We start from the raw sequence: 20,966 nt of genomic DNA on the forward strand, positions 1-20,966 counted from the left end.
GAGTGCAGATGGTGGAGGACCAGGGTGTGACTACCATATGCCAGCAAACTCAGGAGTTAGACAAACCTAGGTCCCATTTAGAGGACAGGCTCTTTCTGTAGAATATTCTCTTTAGAAATGTGTGCAAGTTGTTTATTGATTCACATATATGTTTGTGTGTGTGTGTGTGTTTATTTATGAAAAATTTAAAAAGAATAGGATAGCAAATCTGCTACCTCTTTATTAAAAGGCATATTATTATTGAATATTTTAATAAAAGGTATAGTTACTGGATATTTTGGATAAGAACTTTTGCTTTTCAAAGCCTTAGAAGAGCTTAGGAAATTGAACACATTTCTATCGTAAACTGAGCAAATATAGCTATAGGGCATTTCTGCTACAACAGAGTAACTCAATGTATTCAAAATCCATATGTAAATCAGTTATAAAAAAAGTTTCAGGACTGGCAAGTCGGCTCAGGGGTAAAGGTGACACTGCCAGTTCTGAAAGGGAAGTTTGGTAAAAAGAAAGTCAAATCCATCAGCTACCCTCTGGCCTCCACATGCATGTTTGTTTATGCACATACATATCCACCATGAATAAATGGGATATAATAAAATGTCTTTAAAATGTTACAGATTATCCACAGAACTTTAATACCAATCACTACTGGTAAGGAGTAGGAACAAAGAATAGTATTTTAAAATGTTTAATTTCACTTTTTAGATTATTTGGTACAAAGACTTAACCTTTCCCATTTCTAAAGCACCTTTCACAGTTGTACACTCTGATTAAAGCGACACTTCTAAGTTAAACTGCTACAGTTGCTACCAGACACTTACCAATGGAAAACTGGAGGACAGATGCTGTTGTTGTGTTCAGGCATGTGGTGGTCTAGAGAGAAAACATGTCACAATCAGACCAGGAAGGAAAGAGAATGACAAGCTTAGAGGCAGAGTGCCCAGAGCAGCTGAACTTTCTCAGCTGTTCATCCATTCTCTGCCCTAAGCCATAGACACACTCCTTACTCCCCTTTGGGAAGCAAACTGTGAGACCCCGGCTTAAGCTTATACAGGGAACTTCACAGAGTGCCACAGAGACAATTCTCCAGGTCGTCTTGCCGGCTTTTAACAGAACTACACAGCCATCTCCTCCCTCTGCCTTATTACCAGTCTAAGGCAAAGAGAATCTCATAAAAAGGCAACCAAACAAAAATTGCGAGATAAGAGTAAATGACTGGAAAAAGATTATTTGTAAAAGCAAATAGAGAGGCACTGATCTGATAAGACACAGGATAAGGACACTTGGTGACCCGAACCTGAGTCCAAACTCAGGTCTAAGTTGAGGAAGGAGAGAATTTACTCTAACAAGTCCTTCGACTTTACATCTGTGCTGTGGCATCTCCATACCCTACCCCCTACTCACAAAACGAATGCATGTAACCAGAAAGTTGGTTTAGTTTTAAGAAAACAGAATCAAAACAGCTAATTTAAATGCCATAATCTTTGGAGGGAAATAAAAATATTCTAAAACCGATCATGATAATAACCATACAATTTCATAATTGAATACAGAACCTATGAACATTTCTTAAAATGAGAGTGGGAGAGGAGAAGAGGAAGAAGGGGGAGGAAGCACGTGAAGAAAGGTAGAATGGAGAATGAGGGCAGCTAGGGAGAGACATGAATAAGGGTCTAGAAAGAGCCTCCTCCGCACTTCTGTTAAATCTCCATGCCATGAAGTGTCGTTATAAATTCTTCACTTTGGAAGGAGAAATGACATAAATTGTGTGTAAAGTTTTTTATGCTTTGGAGTAGGCATACCTCCCTAGTGAGTCAAAAGTTAAGTTCTCACTTAGCTGGACTCCTGAGCTCCATTACTGAGGTCTGGAAGCCTCACACGATCCCACTTTTGGAAACAGGTACTCAGTGAGTGCTTGCTCAGCCTGGCAGCAGAGCATGCAGTTGTGTATCTGCCTTTTTCTGATCCGACACCTTTAAACACGTGAGTGTAAAATCCAGTGGAGAGGCAGCCAGGGTAGGCAGAGATGGCCTGAGACATTTCATAAGCCCTTCACCATAGCGTCAGAATGAGCTCCTACTTTATGCCAGATAAAAATTACTGGAGTAGACTGACAAAGGGAATTCTAGCAGTCTTTAGTCTGAACCTACCCACCATGCCCAGACCTCTGTTTCCTGTGTTCTTCCTTCCCCCGGAGACATCAGAGAAAAATGAACACTAAAATACTTTGAAAAGAAATCTGCTTTCCCTCCATAGCTTTTAAAGTAAGCTTAACTTTCTTCCCTCATGAATTTCTCCTTGGATAATTTCATATTAAAATCTAAAGGTGTGCACAACCAACAGAGAGATTTCTTTTAAATCCACACAAGTTGAATGACTTTATGTAACTGAGTAGATTTCCAGATGAATCATGAAACAGTTCTGAAAGTGCATTCTTTGAAATAGTGATATTACATAAATTAAAAGCACTATAGTTATTGCTACTGCTAGTATACAGAGCATCCTAGAGAGTCCTATACATTGTCCCTTGCTGATGTAATAACTGATGCTGTGTCACCTGTCTAAACAAGTCACACTGCTGTGACCTCTGCTACTGAGTAGCAAGTTACTGCACGAAACACTGCTAAGTTTCGAGGGTAATCGAGGTGACTGAAATGTAGCTCTGGTTAGTCATTGATTCTACATTTGTTCCTTCCGATGGGACACGGAGGACTCCTGTGGCATCTGATGCTCATCTCATTACTATGCCCACTCATGTTCGTAAAACCATCAGGGCCTTGGAGATGAAACCATCAGGGCCTTGGAGATGAGCGAGGGTAATGAAGTGTTTGCTATACAAACATGAGGACCCAAGTTCAGACTCATCTAAAAGTGTGGGCATGAAGGGGTTAATCTGCAACCCGAAGCAGGATAGGGTCAGGCAGAGACAAGCAGATCCCTAGAGCTTACCAGCCAGCTCATTAAACAGAACTGGTGAACTCCAGACCAGTGAGAAGCCATCATTCAAAGCATAACATGGAGAACAATGGAGGAAGATAGCCAGAATTGACCTCTGGCCACCACACACATGTACACACATGTGGATATGCACTCACATGTATGTGTGCACATAAAAGCACTAGAGTGCACAAAACAAGAATAGGACTGATGAACACACAAAAAGAAAATATAAAATCAACTTGTGTGGGTGGAATTGGGTTTTATAAATTATTACTCCTGAGTTCAAGCAGGCTTTTGATAGATAGTAATTATGAAGTCATTTTTCTCACCATATCTCAGTGTTCTTTAACAACCAATTAAGTTTCAAACTGTAGCAAACACCATGACAGCTAACGTAAATCTGGATAGGTCACTATAGACGGAGACCCTTTACTGTGTCCTCCATCCTTGCCAATTGTCACTGAATTTAACAGACTTTTGGTCCAGCTTACCACTGGAACTAAAACATATCTTCAACTCTATGAGAAAAATTCTTTTTGCAAAGGAACAGCAGGAAAGGGACACAGCTTGATGTCCGAGTGCTGGCCAAGCATGTGAGGCCCTGTGTCTGATTCTACAGCACTGCAAATACTTTTCAAAGACAGGAGCACAACTCACTCCAAATCCTAAGAATATATTTCTCTTTATCTTCATTTTACATTAGCAAAATAAATGAAGCTGAGTGTCACGACCTAAAGTCTGCAGACGTGACTAACAGAACTTTGTGATGGGTGGAGACAGATGCTCCCATAATGCAGTTTTGTAATGGCAGGATACATCAGCCTAAGTCTGAAGAATGCAGGCTTAACAGCAGGTCATTTATGTTGTCTTTTGTTCTCTCCTTTCAGCCCCACGAAGGAGGTCCTACGCTGTCCCAACTAACTCAATTTTACTCCTTTGGCTTGTTTTTTTTTGTTTATTTTAAAATTTCTTTTCTCCATACCAGGAGCAAAGAGTTTTGCAGGCAAACATCTTATCACAGGATCAAGATGGCTCCGGGAAGAAATTATAGCTCCCTTGGTGCCAGTGGGACCCACACCACCAGACTTGAGCTCATGATGACCAGAGGACACCCCGACTAAGACTATCAGCTACACTCCCTGCCATAATCTTCTCCTGCAGGGTCCTGGAGCCATTGCCAGCAGTCCTCAGAGCACTAGACATCTTGCCTGTGTCCTTGGCATTGGATCAAATGCTTTCCCTGATTCCCCATCATGCCTGTTTTTATTGTTGGGGTTGGTCCTTGGGGAGAGAAGTCTGACCCAGGCCTGGAAACTCTCAGATCAGACTTACAGATCGAAAGAGAAAGCCCTAAACATCTAAGACTCTTGGCTTGTGGTTCTTCCTTTCAGTAATCCATAGAAACTAGATCATGGAAAACAAGCCGGTCTGTTGCTTAACAAGCAATGATTCAGGGCTGGCATCTTTAAGCAGTTCTTGTTTGTATACAATAGCACAGCCTGGATTCAGTTTTGAAATTCTATCGCAATCTTTGAATTTTAGTAAATATATTAACTGACAATTGAATCCCTCACTTTTCATCTGACTAGACTGTTATATATGGACACAACTTGGATACTATATATACATTGGCCTCTAGGAGAGTAATGCAATATAAAACTTACAGAAAATTAAATAGTTGTTATTGCTAAAATCTGTCACAGCCAGTTGTGATGGCTCATGCTTTTCATCCCAGCACTCAGGATGCAGAGACAAGCAGTTCTCTGAGTTTGAGGCCAACCTAGTTAACAAAATGAGTCCAGGACAGCCAGGGATACATAGAAAAACATTGTCTTAAAAATCCAAAACAAGCAAAAAACAAACAAACAAACAAACAAACAAACAAAAGCCCCTATCTCTTTGGCTCTATAAAACACATTCATTTTTCAGGAAATACTTATGATGGGAATATATAACTGCATACCATTATTATATTGTAGGAGATTAATTTATTTAGACATTTTGAGACAGGAACTTGCTATGCATGTATCCTGCCCTCTGTCCCCTCTGCCTCATGCTGAGATTATAGCCTACTATGCAAGTAAAGATTAATCTCACATAACAACTCAAAACCAACCAACTGGGGTATCAAATATAAGAAGAAACACACTGGGACACAGAAACAATTCATGTTGATAAAAAATAGATATTTCAGTTTTTACTTAACATAAGAATTTACAGAAATACAAATCCTCTCATTATATCATGATATACCTTTATTTCCCATTGCCGATATTTTCAGAAATATTACTGAATGGAACACCTCCTAAAATAGGCAGTAATTCTCAGCTCAATTAATTATGGTAAAGTTAATTTTATTTTAAGGATTACAGATAATTAATTCAATCAAGGTATATTATTTAAAGCATACTAGCAAATTAACTTTTTTTCAGAACAAATTTCACTACCAGAGTCGTATTTGTCTGCAGGTATTATAACACCTTGTGAGACTTGAATTATAAGCACCTATTATTTTAATTTACATCTAATTAATTCTGTTTGTGATCTAGTTTCAATTGAAAACTTAATTCACCAATGTTCTGAACTATATATCCCTAATAGGCTAAATATACCTATTGCCACAAAAGGAGTATTCAAGCATAATAAAGTAAGAACATGTTGCAAAGTTAATTGGTTTCCACATTTTGATAAATTCTTTGAATTGCTCATAGAAGGGTTACCTCTTCATGATGGAAGCTAATCTTTTGATATTTTTTAAAGTTAGTGTCTTTGAAAGACAATGTGTGACACAGAGGTGAAAACACAAGCCCTGCAGAGGCTTGGGCAGCAAAGGGCCTGGCACTAGGGAGTATGGAGATGCGAGAGGCAGAGCAACTGAGTCAGGACCTCACAGAATAACACTTCTTATACTTTTCAGGGCATGAAATGAATGGAGTCTTCAACCAGACCCCAGGGACTAAACCACCAACCAAAGAGTACAGGGACCCATGACTCCAGCTGCATATGCAGCAGAGGATGATGTTGTGGGACATCAATGGGAGAAGAGGCCCTTGGTCTTGTGAAGGCTCAATGCCCCACTGTAGGGGATCCCAGGGCAGAGAGGTGGGAGTGGTGGTTGAGTGGGGGAGCACCCTCACAGAAGCAGGCGGGGGTGGGGTGGCATAGGGGGTTTGCAGAGGGGAAACCTGGAAAAGGGATAACATCTGAAATGTAAATAAATAAAATATCCAATAATTTAAAAAAGGAGGCTCAAGTCAAAGGAGCAAAAGCCATCAGCACACAGTAGTGGCGGCGGACTGGTTTTAAAGAATGCTCACTGCATGTATTAATTCCAGATCTTACCTTCTCAAACAATGGCTAATGTCCTAAATTAAATGGAAGCTAGTACTCTGGAGTCATTTGGCATAAATTACATTTAAAACAAGCTCAATTATAAGTACATTCTATAGAAAAAAAAATCCATCAAGGTTCAGCTACTGTTAGGAAGTAAAGTTTTAAAGTAGTGTAGTAAGAAACTCTTGAGTTGGAGAGAAAATAATGATGGCAAGATTGAGGCTTTATATAAAAACACAGAAGGTTACAATTTGTTCAAATGTGACATGCATTATGTAATATGATACACATGGTCATATGTGTACTTTAATCCATCTAATCACAGTGATGAATCTCGTTTTCTCTGACACTCCAGTGCTGCCAGCTTTATCACTGAGCTTATGACCTCGTCCAAGTTTGAGACAAATGAAAATAGTGCAGATGGTATTTCAAACCTTCATCTGAATACGAGAGAATAAAAGAAATGCTTGTTGGCAAAAAGGGCAGTAAGGGCCATTGCCAAACGACACACTGCAGCAGCACACACTTACCAGCTCTCGAGGGCCGTACGGCTCACAGAAGGTGACAGCATTGCCATGCATGATGGTGCCACACTGCTCTCCCATCTCACAGTTGCTGCATTCAACCCTGCAGGGACACAGAATGCACTCAGTCTCGGACTAAGCAGTGCATGATGGCTTCTTGTTCCCATAGTCAGTCATGGCACTAACGGCCACTGCACAGGACAGTCATGGTACGCTGGATTCTGACAAGATTCAGAAAGCAGGAAACCAGAAAGGCTTCAGCGGAAACTTTCGTTCTTTCAGTCATGTGTAGTGGTGGGAAACTCCTTAAATCTCCCAAAGTTTCAATTTCCTCATGAATAAAATGAGGGTAGCACACAGGCCCAAGTCTCGAACAGCCACAGTGACAATCAAATGAGACACTATCTAGAAACTGACAGTACAGAAGCAGCCCTGCAACAGGCCTTAATAATAAAATATGGTATTACCAATAGTTATACAGAAGAAACAGAAGCCCAGTGGACAAGGACAGTTTCAAGGGCTTATTCTCAAGGGGTAAAAATAAAGTAATATTCTCCTACATAATGAACTAAAATTCTACATCTCTATAATGGAAATGTGTCTCACAAATAGTTTGCGTTATGATCAGTGTAAAAGTAAAAAGTGTAAAAGTAACTATTCTCAAGCAAACTTACATGTTCACATTCCACTATGCTAAAATAATGGAACCAGATGTAGCTGACATATAACTAAAGAATAAGCATCGATTCTAATACTAGCAAATTTTGGATACTGACCCACGTAACCATGAACAGAACTGAATCCTCTGTTTATTTTACTATTGTAAACTGAGGTGGGTAATACAAACATAAGACAGGATCAAAGGTTGCTTTTTCATGCCTGTCGAGTACAAACTGGAGGTATACCTACTCTGGACTTGATTTTGAGCATGTTCAGTAACACTTATAATGCTCTTCACTGTAACATTTCCTCCTACAATCATAACACATCTAAAGTGTGGGAAGAAAGATCTATATTTTCCCTTTCTGGTCCTCAAACCACATGAGAGCTTTATTTGATGCAGAAAGAATATTTTCAAAGACCTTCACATTCCAGGTGCCAAACGCTGTGGAAAGGGCGCTGTGCCCTTTGCTTGGCAGATCGCTAGGTTATCACTCTCTATTGTTTATGCTTTCAGGGAGGGACAGAGACTCCCTTCCAGACAGGAAGACAGAGTGTGGAGGGAGATCACACGGCCCCTGAGGGCGAGAGGCAGAAGCACAGTGAGTATAAACTTGGTAGCCGATTAAGTACCCTCTTCCTCACTTTACCATCTAGGGCAAATGTCAGCTATCCTAGTCTTTTCAGCCGTGCCCACACTACAAAATCAGAGAGTAGCAGAAAAGAATAAGGATTTCCAATAAGGATTTATGGTGTAGTTCATTGTGTCATAAATCTTACCGGGAAGATGGAATCATTTCTTGATTACAATGACCCAAGAGTATAATAAAATGTCCTTGACATTAGAAGAAACACAGTAGCTTTGGAAGTACAAAGAACCAAATTTGTATTCATTTTTGCATTTTTATTTACTATGTGTAGCATTCATAAATAGTGGTTGAATAAATAATTAAATATACTTCAACTTTATAAGCAGAATTATTCTCAAGGTTTGAAGTCCTAAGAAAACCTCTCACAATACTGTCTGGCATATACTATACATGAGTTATTACCTTATTATTATTATTACTAACATTATTACAACTATTAATTTCTCATGAATTTCTACCCTTTTTGGCTGCTACAAAACAGGGTATATCTGATTCCCTGCTCCATGAGATAGAATATGCAATATGAATTAACCCCTATTGTTTTTTTAATTTTAAAAACTGAGTATAAAAGAAGCATAAAAAAGTAACATAAAAATTTTATTGGGGGAGGGCTGAAGAGATGACTCAGCAGTTAAGAATACCCACACAGTATCTCACAATCATCTGTAACTCCAGTCCTAGGGGATCTGATGCTCTCTTCTGGAACACACATGGTGTACAGACATACATCCAGACAAAATATCCATATATATAATTTTTTAAAAACTATATTGGGATTTTTTCATTGCTAAGGAATTAATAGGCCTTTTATATTTGTGATAGGCGAGGCTTATTTAAAAATTATCATTATGAAATAGCTTGAGAGAAACATCAAACATCAAACTTGACAGAGGAGCTCCCAGGGACTAAACCACCATCCGAAGAGTACACATGGAGGGACCCATGGTTCCAACTACATATGTAGCAGAGGAAGGCCTTGTTGGCCTTGTTGGACATCAATGGGAAGAGAGGCCCTTGGTCCTGAGAAGGCTTGATGCCCCAATGTAGGGGAATGCTAGGACAGGGAAGCAGGAGTGGGTGGGTTGGTGAGTGGGGGGTGGGGGGGTGGGGATAGGGGGGTTTTCAGAGGGGAAACCAGGAAAGGGGATAACATTTGAAATGTAAATTAAAAAAAAATCTAATAAAAAAAATTCAAAACTCATAATAGCTATCTGCCAAGGACCAGCCTTAGCTTGGAGAGGATTTCTGAGGAAGGGGTGTTTGGGAGCAGCAAAAAGAAGACTCAAAGACAAATGATGGGATACAAGTTTATAGCTTTATAGTCTGCTTGAGATGGCTCCCTAGACTGTCTGTAGATAGCTATCTGTAGCTATCTGTAGATAGATAGCTATCTGTAGATAGCTCTTGGCTCTGTAGTTTGCTTGAGACAGCTCTCTGCTTGAGACAGTTCCTGCTCAAGACAGCTAGAGACTGAATTCTTTCATGCTAGAAAAAAAAATTCTAAAAGTTTTCTGGATAGCTCATGGGCTTTCCAATCATAGTCAGAAAAACTGCTAGACTTCTAAAAGAGCTGTGTTCACTCTCCAAATTTCTTCAGATAGCTGAACTCTTGCTAGAAAAAATTCTAAAAAAGAATTGTTATTGCTCTCTGCTAGCTCATCTCATGCAGACCAAAAGCTCAGTCTTTTATTTACATATCAATTCAATCGTTTACCCAGGTTCTCTTCTGATTAGCCCATGAATTAGTATTTTATGACCTTAGCCCCTGGATTCTTTATAAAAGACATCAAGTACACTTTTTTTTTTTTTTTTAAAGACAAGGCCAATGATTTAAAAGATCTGCCTTCTTTTGTAAGCACAAATAATAAGCTTAGCTGGGTGGGATCATGTCCTGAGATTATCATTTTCACCATGCCTGGACCTAAACTCACTCTCTCCCAGGCTGACTTTGAATTCAGGAATCTGCTTGCCTTTGTAAGCACTAACAATAAACCTGACTAGGTGGGAACTTGCCCTGTGATTGCCACTCCTCGAGTCTCTTTATCTCCTTCCTTAATATGTTTCTGACAAGCTGGCTCATAGGTCTGTGAAGCCCCTCATATAATTAATATTGCATCCTTATATTTTGTATAGTTGAAAAATTATACATTCTTGAACTCATGTTTTCAGGGTTCTTTCCCACAGCCTTAAGGGCTGTCCTGGAGGTCATAGCATTTACCATTTTTCTAAGGACATTAGACACACCCATGCCTCCTAGACTTGAACTGTCTCTGATTATCATGGAGTCAACCTTGGTAGAGAAGACATTCCCCCAAAGGAGGAACATGAAGTAAAATATACAAACAAGCCTTAAGCCTAGCAACTGCTAATACTTGTAGAGGCCCATGCCCGGCTGACCATGTTCCAGGGTTAAGAAACCATGTCAATACTCTCCTTTCCACACAACCATGAAGGACTCTGAGGCATCTTTTACGTCTCTAGGACAGTGGTTCTCAACCTTCCTAATTCTGTGACCCTTTAATACAGTTCTTCATGTTGTAGTTATCCATAAAATTATTTTTATTGCTACTTTATAACATTATTTTGCTGTTATGAATTACAAATATCTTATATTTCCAATGGTCTTAGGCAACCACTGTGAAGGGGTTATTTAACCCTCAAAGGGGATTGGGACCCACAGGTTGAGAACCACTGCTCTAGAAACACTTCACTAAAAATATCATTATTCATATGAATCTGCGGTTGGCTATTTGAATTTCTATAGTAACCATTTCAGCTCTATATATGATCAGCAGGAGTTCTCACTCAATCATATATAAGGAAAACAGTATTTGAATAAAGCAGAATAAAGCATCCATTTCACGTCTCCTCCTCTATGATTTTGGTTGAGTAGGTATGGGGCAGAATCTGCCTATCAGTATATTGTTTAAAGGCAATGTTGACGTAGAGAGCCTAACAGCCTGGAGTTAGAGAATCAGTGACTAACAAAAGGCATGAAGTGTGTTTGGAGGCTCACTTCTACTTTGTGGAATAATGGGTGATAATAAAATAAGCACAGGGGAAGAGGATGCACCAAGAGCATAGCTCCTTTCCTAAGCAGCTTGACAATTCTTCTAGATCTTCCTGTTCATATATTCAGAATTAAATATAAAAAGCATCCTACCCTGTTTAGATACTTCTATGTGCCAGCTATCACTCACAGGGTTGCTGCCAGGAGGAACAAAGGCTTCCCCAAGGATTGATGGGATAAATCAGTGGGCTCCCTGCCAATGCTTTTTAAATGTCCTTTGCTTGATTTTTCTCACAATCTGACTGTGTTTGTCAACATAATTTATTTTAATTTACTCTGAGTGACTATCCCTCAGGGTGGTCGGGTCTAGCCCTTTTCTCAGCCGCCCTGAGTGGTGTGGTTTACTTTCTCATCATTTATTAATGCAGTCTTCTGTTACCACCACATTAAGGATTTGCAGGCACCTTGCTTGCAAATGCAAACAGTGCAATGGCTAACTGACACAATGCTTTTTCTTTCAGCAGTTTAAATTCCATATGGAAAAGCAGAAGAGTAAACAGATTCAATATAAGACACCCATGCAATGGTAGATACTGCAGTGCTTTATGTAGAGTTCCCTAAAGTGCATTTAAAGATTTCAAGCTCTCTCACAGGGGATAAAGGTTATTACCTTTATTTTTACTAATAAGAATCATGACCTTCAAAGAGGAAAGGACATTCAAAGTCATGCAGCTATCAAGTTGAAGCGTTACTATCTGAACCAAAGTATTGGAATGTATTCCACAGTTACTATGTTCTTAAAATAGCAAGATACACTGAGTGGTGAGACCACTTCAAAAGTAGGAAGGAAGAGGAAGTTTCTAAGCAAGGTAGCTGCTGACCTGGCTCTAAATGAGAACTAGAAATTAAGTAAGCAAAAAGGTGAGATCAATGTGTGTAGGGAATAAAATACACAGAAATTATGTCCCATAAGTTGAACTTTCAGTTCAGAGGGTCAGTATGGCTGGACTCATACAGGTCCATATAGAGAAGGATAGCAAATTGCAGCCTTAGAGAGTAGAAGGTTGCATATACCACTGCTGGGTGACTAACAGGGACTGTGCTAGGGAAATCTATAAACAAACCCTCAATCACATAAAACTATTGTCCTCTAATATTTGAATTCTTATTTGGAGACGCTAAAATTGAAATTTAGAAGTATTACTGCTCAAGGTTGTACAACTCCACATGTGAAGTCCGGTACCACCAAGGGCAAGACAAGGCATCAGCTCACGCTGAGAGAAACCAGACGGAAGAGTGGAAACTTGGGAGTTTCTCAGAAGAGAACTGTGATCCATGTCTGAAGGACAAAGGTGGATTTTAAAACTCTATGGATGCAAATAGTCATATAAACTCAAAAGGCTTTCAAAACAGCTCCTATGTGTTACATGTTCGTTCCTCCTACCCTCCTTTCTCAAGAGAGGAACCCCTGGGTGTCTGAAATTTTAATTCTTCTGTTCAAGTTTTCAAGAAGGGGTTAAACTTGGTGATATCATGGGGGCTCAGAGAGGGAAAATAAAAGGTGCTGTTTGCTGTGACATTTGAATCATGGCCTCATAGCTGGGTTTCTTCCTCTGATCTCCCTCTGAGGAAAATGATGGGCTTTGTAGAGTTAGGCAGAGTAGTCTTCCAGATGTGTGGGAAGGAGGAAGTTTTACATAATCCCAGTTAAACAGGCTTTTGTTTCTCAATTTACAAAGGAATGTGACCTCCCAGGCTAAGGATTAGAAATGAATTCTCTCTCTACCTAATGGCAAAACTATGGAATGTTTCTCTAATCTAAGAAACCCTTTCTCCTTTCTCCTATTTCCCCAGCTTGGAAAAGTTGAACATAAGAATTTAACAGACACCATCATGCACTATGTGAACGAACTGTTCACATCAAAATATATTCTACCACGAACAACAGGATTAAAACACATTTTAATGGAAATGCATATAATTTTCAAAGATATGGTGAGACTGGAATTCATTAAACCTTTTCTCAGACTATTTATTGCATGCTTAGGTTCCACAGGAGTCTCTTTTATTACTGGAGTGCACAGATGATACCCTTAAAGAGGGCCTGCATCATCATTGAATCTCATCACCCTGCATTTGATAAACAACAAAACAGGACTAGAATTTGGGTTGCCACAGTGGGCCCTGAACCTGGTGAGCAAGAGACAAGACTTCCAGTTCTGTAAAAGGAATGTATGTTGCAAAGAATGCTTGCCATTTTTACTGGCAGGGTTTATTTTGAAATTCTGTAGTGATTTTTCTTAAAGTTATTTTTTCATTTGTAAGGTAAAGAGATTTGGTTTCACTAATAAAATCCTATAAAAATAAGGCAATGAAATGGATTTCATGGAAAAACACCGAGTTAATTACAAGAACTGGTGGGTGTAAGAATGAAGTTCTATGTGGCGCCTTTGGCTGCTAAATATCCTTGGATAACTAATCAAAACCTGTTTTAGGCTTACACTTTCACTCCCTCCTCTCCACTCCCCCTTCTATCTTTTGCTATCAAAAATAAAAACAATCAGTAAATATGAAGGCTATCCAACAAAACCATGCAGGCTTGAGCTGTGATTATGAGAGATGAAGACACTCTTTGATTGGGTTTTGCTTTCACTGTAATCAATTCTGAGGCACATTCTAAACTGGAGACTGCCTGCCTGCCTGTCTGCCTGCCTGCCTTTCTTTAAAATAAAGCAAAAAACAAAAGTAATATTTAGCTGTTGATGTTTTCATCTTGAAACAAAAAATTTATATAGTGTACATTTGGGTGTAGTGCAAACTTCTAAAGGTATAATTATATCATTTATTCTGACTTAAAAATTTTTAGGCACGATATATTCAGCCTAGGTCAGCATGCAGGAGAGTCAGGACTACCACGTGCATCAGGAGACAGAGACCCATGCACTGTAGTGACTGAGAGGCCTTTGGGAACAAGAAAGAGAGGGGTACTAATGAGAGAACTGAGCTCTTTTGCACAACTGCAGAATTATGAATGGTTGGTGCTGACATCATCCTGACAGCAAAAAATAAATAACTGGAGTATCATTTCCTCAGGCCGCCAAATGATGTGACTCATTCCTCTATCAGGTCAGAGCGAAGCCGCCTAGCCTTTGGTCAGGCACTCCACTGGAATGAGTTAGTCACCTGGAAATTCACTGACAATAACCTATCATTCTCATGGCCTTTGTCCCCAAGGGCAGGGCATTATCTATTCATAATTTATCACTTCTGAAAAGGTGAATCCTACACTTAGCCCCACATAGAAGCAGTCTGCCATTTGGTGAACCAGAATTGTCTATTCACCAGCATTTTTGTACAGAGATGTTAAAATAATCTTAATATTTGTTTTATTCATATAAAGTTCTTTAAAACTGGCAAAAGAAAAGGAAGTTATTATAATTGTTTGGTGCAAAGATAATGTGTGTTTGCCTCAATATAGTCCACACTGTGTGCCGACAGAAGCTGACTGTGATTTCACAGATGAAATGAGATTCCAAAGGGCATCTGTTGCTGATCAATCTCTGAGCTAGTCGGAGATCCCAATGCTACCTGGGTCTTCCCATCAAGCTACTGCAACCATTGCCCTTATTTTATTTTGTCATTTGTTTTGATATAAGGTCTTGCTATATACCTTGAATGGACCTAAGTACTTACTGTGTGGCTCATGGGGGCTTGGCCTTGAACTCATGGCAATCCTCTTGCCTCAGCCTCCCAATGCTGGAATTACAGGAATACATGTATACCACATACAACTTTATTTTCTAACAAATGTTTTATAATAAAGAGAGCATGGCCAATTATTTGGGAGTTATTTACGTAAGTATTTTAAAGAAATTAAAAAATCAAGCTTCTAAAAGTAAATTTCAAAGCGCATTCGGTTCTCTTTGTAAAATGTAGACTAGTTGGAAAAACAGTGAGGAAGAACAGTTACTCTTGAGAATAATCTCACCTTCAATTATCACATGCCTTCTTTTCTAAGGAGGTAACATGCCTTACAGGTGAAAATGACAAACTCCATTTATAGCTCATCCTTTCTCATTACTTCTCACCGTGGAAGGCAAGAGAAGTCTTCTGATTTCACTAGGGAGTTGAAAAACCCAGTCTCTTCTTCATTAACAGGTACAGTGACAAGAAGGTTAAAAATAACCCCTCTAAAAACCCTACTACTGCAGCTGTATTCTCATCTCCTACTATGGCAAAGTCTACGATGTACTGCTTGAAGAAATATTTTCTCACTTGCTTCAGATGCACTTGACATTTAATTCCACTGAGTGAGCCTTTGTTTCTGTCATCTCAAACACAGATTAAAAAGGGAAGTAGTAAGTCTCCAGACTTATACCTTATTGTATTAGTGGGACACCTCCTGGTTAACCTTTCTATTGTAGAGAGAGACTGTCCCTAGAGCAATTACATCATGGTAAAAAAAATAATAATAATTAGAGGAAGGGATTAAACGCAGAAGAAGAACCATAAAGGAAAAGGTTATCAATGAAAGAAATTGGGAATGAAATGACAATAGGAAGAAATCAGGAGGAAGGAAATAACAGGAAAACAAGCAAAAGACTCCGATCAGATCAGAAGACTGTTCTACGGCGTCCAAAGATAAAATACAGCAGAGGCTCTGCCAAGGGCATGCCAACATAGAATATACGATGCCTTCGAGTCACCTAGTCTGTGAAAGCTGTGTGGTGTTTATTCTCTCCTGCCATTACCACTGCCCTCTGACCTCACTGCCCCTGGGACTGCTGGACACTGAGCGAATCCTGTCAGGCAAAGCTGAGTAAGATCATTTTGCCTGGTTTCTCTCCTTGTCTTTTTCTGATTATCTTGAAACTCCACTGGATTGTACTGCTCACACCTGGTCACGGAATGGCAGAGACCCCTTGTTTTGCCTTTATGGATTGATAGGGTCTATACACTGGTGAACTGCAGTGTGGTGAGACCATATGCTTGTCCTTGCCCTGTGTTGGCTAAGGCCCAGAGATGTAGCTTCCACTGTGGTGACTCACCTTACCCCAACACCTTGGTCGTTTTATATTCTGTATTCAGACAATGATCTTCTCAGAGGAAAAGTACTGTAAAATACCAAATCACCATTTTTGTTCTATCTGATATTAATTGCTTCAACAAATTAAGCAGATGCAGTAGAGTCTGTGATCTTTTAGCTGTTAATATTGAGATGCTATGGGTCGTACCTAGTTCGCAGAGGCCTTCCTACAAGACAGGGTCCGAGGCATCCCTGAGGGCATCACAACAAGCTCAGCGAAGGGACATCTTTGGAGGAGAGGCATCTTTGGAGGAGTGGCTCCTGGTCCCTCCTGGGCTGCAGGACACACTATGCTGGAGGGGAAACATCTGCAGCCCTTCCTTGCCATCTATCATTGTGTTCTGTAGCAGCCCTGGACTTCCCACAAGAGCATCCAGGATATTATAACCCCGATGCACTTCTCAGAAAACAAGCTTCACAGGGACAATGTCAGCAAAACAAAGATCCCTCCTCGTTTTGACAACCGCCTGGAGGAAAAAGGCACTTCTAACTCAACTTAATCATTTTTAAGAATTCATCTATTTTTGTTTCTCCCTTTCTCCCTCCCCCTTTCTCTTTCACTGTAAACTAGAAATATACTTTATATATTACTCTTCGTTTTGCTTTCTTCTATTGTTTTATTCATGATCATTGTGTATATATAGGTGTGCATGCCACAGTGCACGTATGGGGGTCAGAAGTCAAGTTTGTACAGTTATCTCTTCTTCTACCATGGGTTCCGGGAATAAAATGTATGTCACTAGGGTGGTGTGGCAGTCAGTGTTACCTGCCTAGCTGTCCTGCCAACCCTTTATGATTTTTTTAAACTGGGATATATCTATACAACTGAAATGCATAAAGCTCTATTTTAACAAATATGCACATCTATTATTTCATAACAATGATGCCACATTGGTTTGTTTCATAAAAGAACTCCACAAGTATCAATGTGAAGTACTTGTGATGTTTGGAGTTACAGAGATTCAAATGTAAAGCCATGTGTGTGCTAAATAAATGCTTTACCTCTGAGCTAATCTACAGCCCTTCAGATTCGCCATTTCTAATCTTCCTTTAAGTTTAAATTTAGTTGTAGGAAATTTCCACCCTTTTGTGGGGGCAGGGGTTCGGAGGGCTGTTTCTGCATGGTGAAGGCATTGTGGATCCTGCTATCACTGGCCACACAGCTGTCCTGAACATGTGCTGATGGGAAACTGTCAGGGGCATTAATGGGCTCTGCTCCCAGAGCCCGCCTGACTTCCCTCCTTCCCTCCCTCCCCCCCCCCTTGGGTTCAGTGTGAGACTTACAAATTGCTGAGGATATTCAGAGGAAGGCCTGCATGTGACCACCATCTAGGCAAAGGGAAACTAAGTCTTTCTCAAGTCTGACCCACTACTCAATCAGTCTGCTTGCTCTCTTCACTCTTAACTCTTAAACAAAACAAGTGGATGGGAGAGAGGAGAGATAGAGGGCTTTGAGAGGGTCCAGGAACAAAGAGCAGTGCACCCTAGGGGGCAGGACAACTGCTGCCAGGAGTATAGGAGGTATCTTGGGGATAAACCCCCTCCCTCCTTTTCCCTGGTGAGGGGAGTTTCCAAGCCCTTATGTAGGAATAGAAGCAGAGACTGCCCAGGACTCACCAAAGACTGGAGCTGACAGTGTAGGACTTGGTGGGCATACACAGAAACATGGCAGGGCATCAAAGGGGCATCCCTATTTATCACCTGCCATTGTACTAAAATGACTCCTGCAATGGGAGAGGGCAAACCAGAAGTGTATGAAATTAGGACTTAATGGGCAAAGAGAAAAATAGTTAAATGGGACTACAGAAGAATAAAGAAATCTTACCTGTCTGATATCTTAAGTTTGCGACTGAGATTCATAACTACACTGTGTTTGTCTAAATAATTTCTAGGATAGAGAAACTACTACCATAGTCAGCAACTCTCAGACCAGAGGGAAAGGACTTATTATTGTTTATATTCTTTTATTCATTGATCCTCTCACAAAATAAAATGATCACTTTTTAAATCAGTTCAAATCTTTGTCATTTAGTATGTAGTCCACTCACTAATATGTTTATGCACAATAAGACTCTTGATTCTATACCATGGCCATCAAACAGCTGGCAGAGCCACAGCCCTGTCTCTTTGTTCATAATAGGAATATCACTTACTATTCTAGTTCATGTGTAGTTACCTGTAATAAGACAACAAAGAAGACAGTAAAAATCTGCATGAAGTGAACTGAAAATGGATACTAGGAGCAATTAATAGAAAATAAGTGAATGGCAGAGCTTTAAAATGGATCTAAAATTAAGCCATCCTCACTGCAGGTTCCTCATTTCTCCTCCGCTGATTGTCCACACGAATGATAAAGCTACAGCTGTAGGTTATTTCTGGTTTGCTTTGGTTATCCATAGGAATTATACACTGAACAATCCTCATGGAGCTAGAGCCAAGTAGATACGCGTAAGTATCACATGTCCCTTTCCAGGCAGGTTATATGGTGAGGTAGTTAGCAGTGGGAATGTTGGTGAAGTGTCACACCCTGCCCTGGGCTCCCCTCTGGTGTCCTGCAGCATGGGCACAGAGACAGAGGTGGCAGGGAAGAGGATGCTTCCATGCTATCACCAGGCTTCCAGTAGGCTTTTATTTTTGTAGCATGAAGAGACTCAAAGACAATAGTACAAAGGACAAGGGTCTCATTTGAGGCATATATGTACTAAGAAAACAGATTCACAAGAGTGAAGACTACCCAGAAGGCTTCAAAGCAAGTGACGCTTCGCCACTTTCTTAAAAATATTAGACTGTGGGCACTGCAGAGATGGCTCAATGGGTCAAGTGCTTGCCAAGCAAGCATGAGGACCTGAGTTCAAATCCTCAGTGGTGTATGGCTGCAATCCTAATGCTCCTGCATCAGATATGAGGAACCAGGAGAACCTGCTGAAGCTCACAGGCTAGATACTCTGGTATACTCCTCAGAGAACAACAAAGAAACCCTGTCTCAAATAAGGTGGGAAGCTAGGACCAACAGCCATGGTTGTCCTGACCTCTATACGCATGTACACTCTCATTACGTGTATACACATGTGCACAAACACATATGCATATACCCATATACACATGCTACTAAACTAGAAAATCTGACTTTGCTGGGTGTGAGTGCTGAGTTCATGGTGCTTATGTTTAAGGGCTCCCAGCTCCGATGATGCTTTGACCTCTCCGTGGTTCTGTTGCTATTCTGTTTCCATTCACTCACAGAGAAGGCAATGCAGGTATATTTAATTTGATGTTTGTTTTTCATGCAACTGGGATAAATAAGACTGAAGGGCTTCAGTAAATGGATTAAGATCATTTTTAGGACTCTTGTCTGAGTTTAGAAGAAACAGTCCTTTGTATAAATATCATCACAGAAAGGAGGGAAGGAATGTGGGAGGGGGAAGAATACAGCAGATGGCCTAGAGGAAGGATAGCGAGGAAAAAAGAAGTGGAGATGGGAGAGAGGCAAGAAGAAAGGAGGGAGGGAGAGAGGGAGAAAGAAGGGAGGGAGAGATGGACCGGGGGAGGAATGAACTCTGGTGAACACCTGTCCTTCGTAGCAGCCTGTCATGTTCCCTTGTTTCTCAATGCTTCAGGTTTTTGCTGCAAGAAATGGAGGTGATGGAAAGAAGGGAGCTCTTCAGACTTCCTAGGGTGCCCAGGAAGCAAGCTGTATGCTCAGAAGTTAAACAAGACCAGCCTGATCACAGAGATTGCACTGGTTCTAGCTTGATAAAATGTCTTCTTAAATAGGACTGCCATCATCTATGTTTGTGCTTAGTTTTTTTTTTTTTTTTGAAGAAAGAAATAAAGAGAGAGAGAAAGAGAAAAAGAGAAAGAGAAAGAGGAAGAGGAAGAGGAAGAGGAAGAGGAAGAGGAAGAGGAAGAGGAAAGGAAAGGGAGAAATGAATGAATGAATGAATGAATGAGGTGAGAGGGTTCTGGCCATCAAGGAGAAGCAATCTCACCCAGAAGCACATATGGAGCAGTACATGGTTCTAAAAGGCTAAAAGGGAGAGGTGTCAAGAGCAGTAGAAAAATCATAGCTTAAATAAAAGAGACATAAAATCCATAATCTTGGCCAGGAAAGATCATACTCGATCAATCATGAAAATGGTTGAAGTAAAATCAATCACATTTTATTGATTTAAAAAAAAAAAACAACAGATTTGAATCATATAAAAGTCACATTTTATATTTGTCAAGAAAACTGAAGAAATTGAGTTAACTTGACAGAAATAAGTTTTCCTTGAAATAAACAATTACCTGCTAATGTCTGTATTAATGGAATACAGAAACATAAATATCAAAAGGAAAGCAAGAACTTTTCTTGGTCAAACATGGTCTTAACAAAATGTCTTAATAAAACTTTCTATTTATTTTGAGACACTTAAATTTGGATTTTCCCCCAGAGTATAACAGTCTTATTGATTCATTGTCTTCTTAAATAATATGTAAGTTAGGAGACACTATGAGTCTGTCTGGGTTAGTAGTATTTTATTCTGTTTTACACTATTCGGGCTCATATCTCTTTCTAGAAAAGACATAAAAGTGCCCTCCCCACTACCAAAGCTCCAGCAATCCATGTGTCATCTTCAACTTTCAAACTGAGGGTCTCTTTCTCTAAGAAAATCCTGCTGGGGGCATTGTTCCTCTTCTGAGTTCCACTCTTATTACATTTAAGGATTTCTGTCCAAGATTTAAAACTTTTGTATGATGTGTCTTTAAGCCACTTCTTAACTATT

At 39.9% G+C, this 20,966-nt stretch overlaps 1 protein-coding gene and 1 non-coding gene across 3 annotated transcripts in view; both read right to left on the minus strand.

The window, feature by feature from the left end:
* Reln (reelin) overlaps positions 1-20,966 on the minus strand; it is a 460,252-nt gene that overhangs the window by 243,340 nt on the left and 195,946 nt on the right. For both annotated transcript variants that reach the window (NM_001310464.1, NM_011261.2), the window contains exons 7-8: positions 6,804-6,900; positions 822-873 (exon numbers count right to left, since the gene is read on the minus strand). In NM_001310464.1, the coding sequence (NP_001297393.1) occupies positions 822-873; positions 6,804-6,900 (149 nt within the window). The remainder of the gene's footprint in view (positions 1-821; positions 874-6,803; positions 6,901-20,966) is intronic.
* On the minus strand, positions 9,630-9,689 carry LOC115490264. Its single transcript, XR_003956065.1, has one exon. It is a non-coding gene; the product is annotated as a U7 small nuclear RNA (small nuclear RNA).

Source organism: Mus musculus, chromosome 5 (genome assembly GCF_000001635.26).
Source record: "Mus musculus strain C57BL/6J chromosome 5, GRCm38.p6 C57BL/6J".
NCBI lineage: Eukaryota > Metazoa > Chordata > Mammalia > Rodentia > Muridae > Mus > Mus musculus.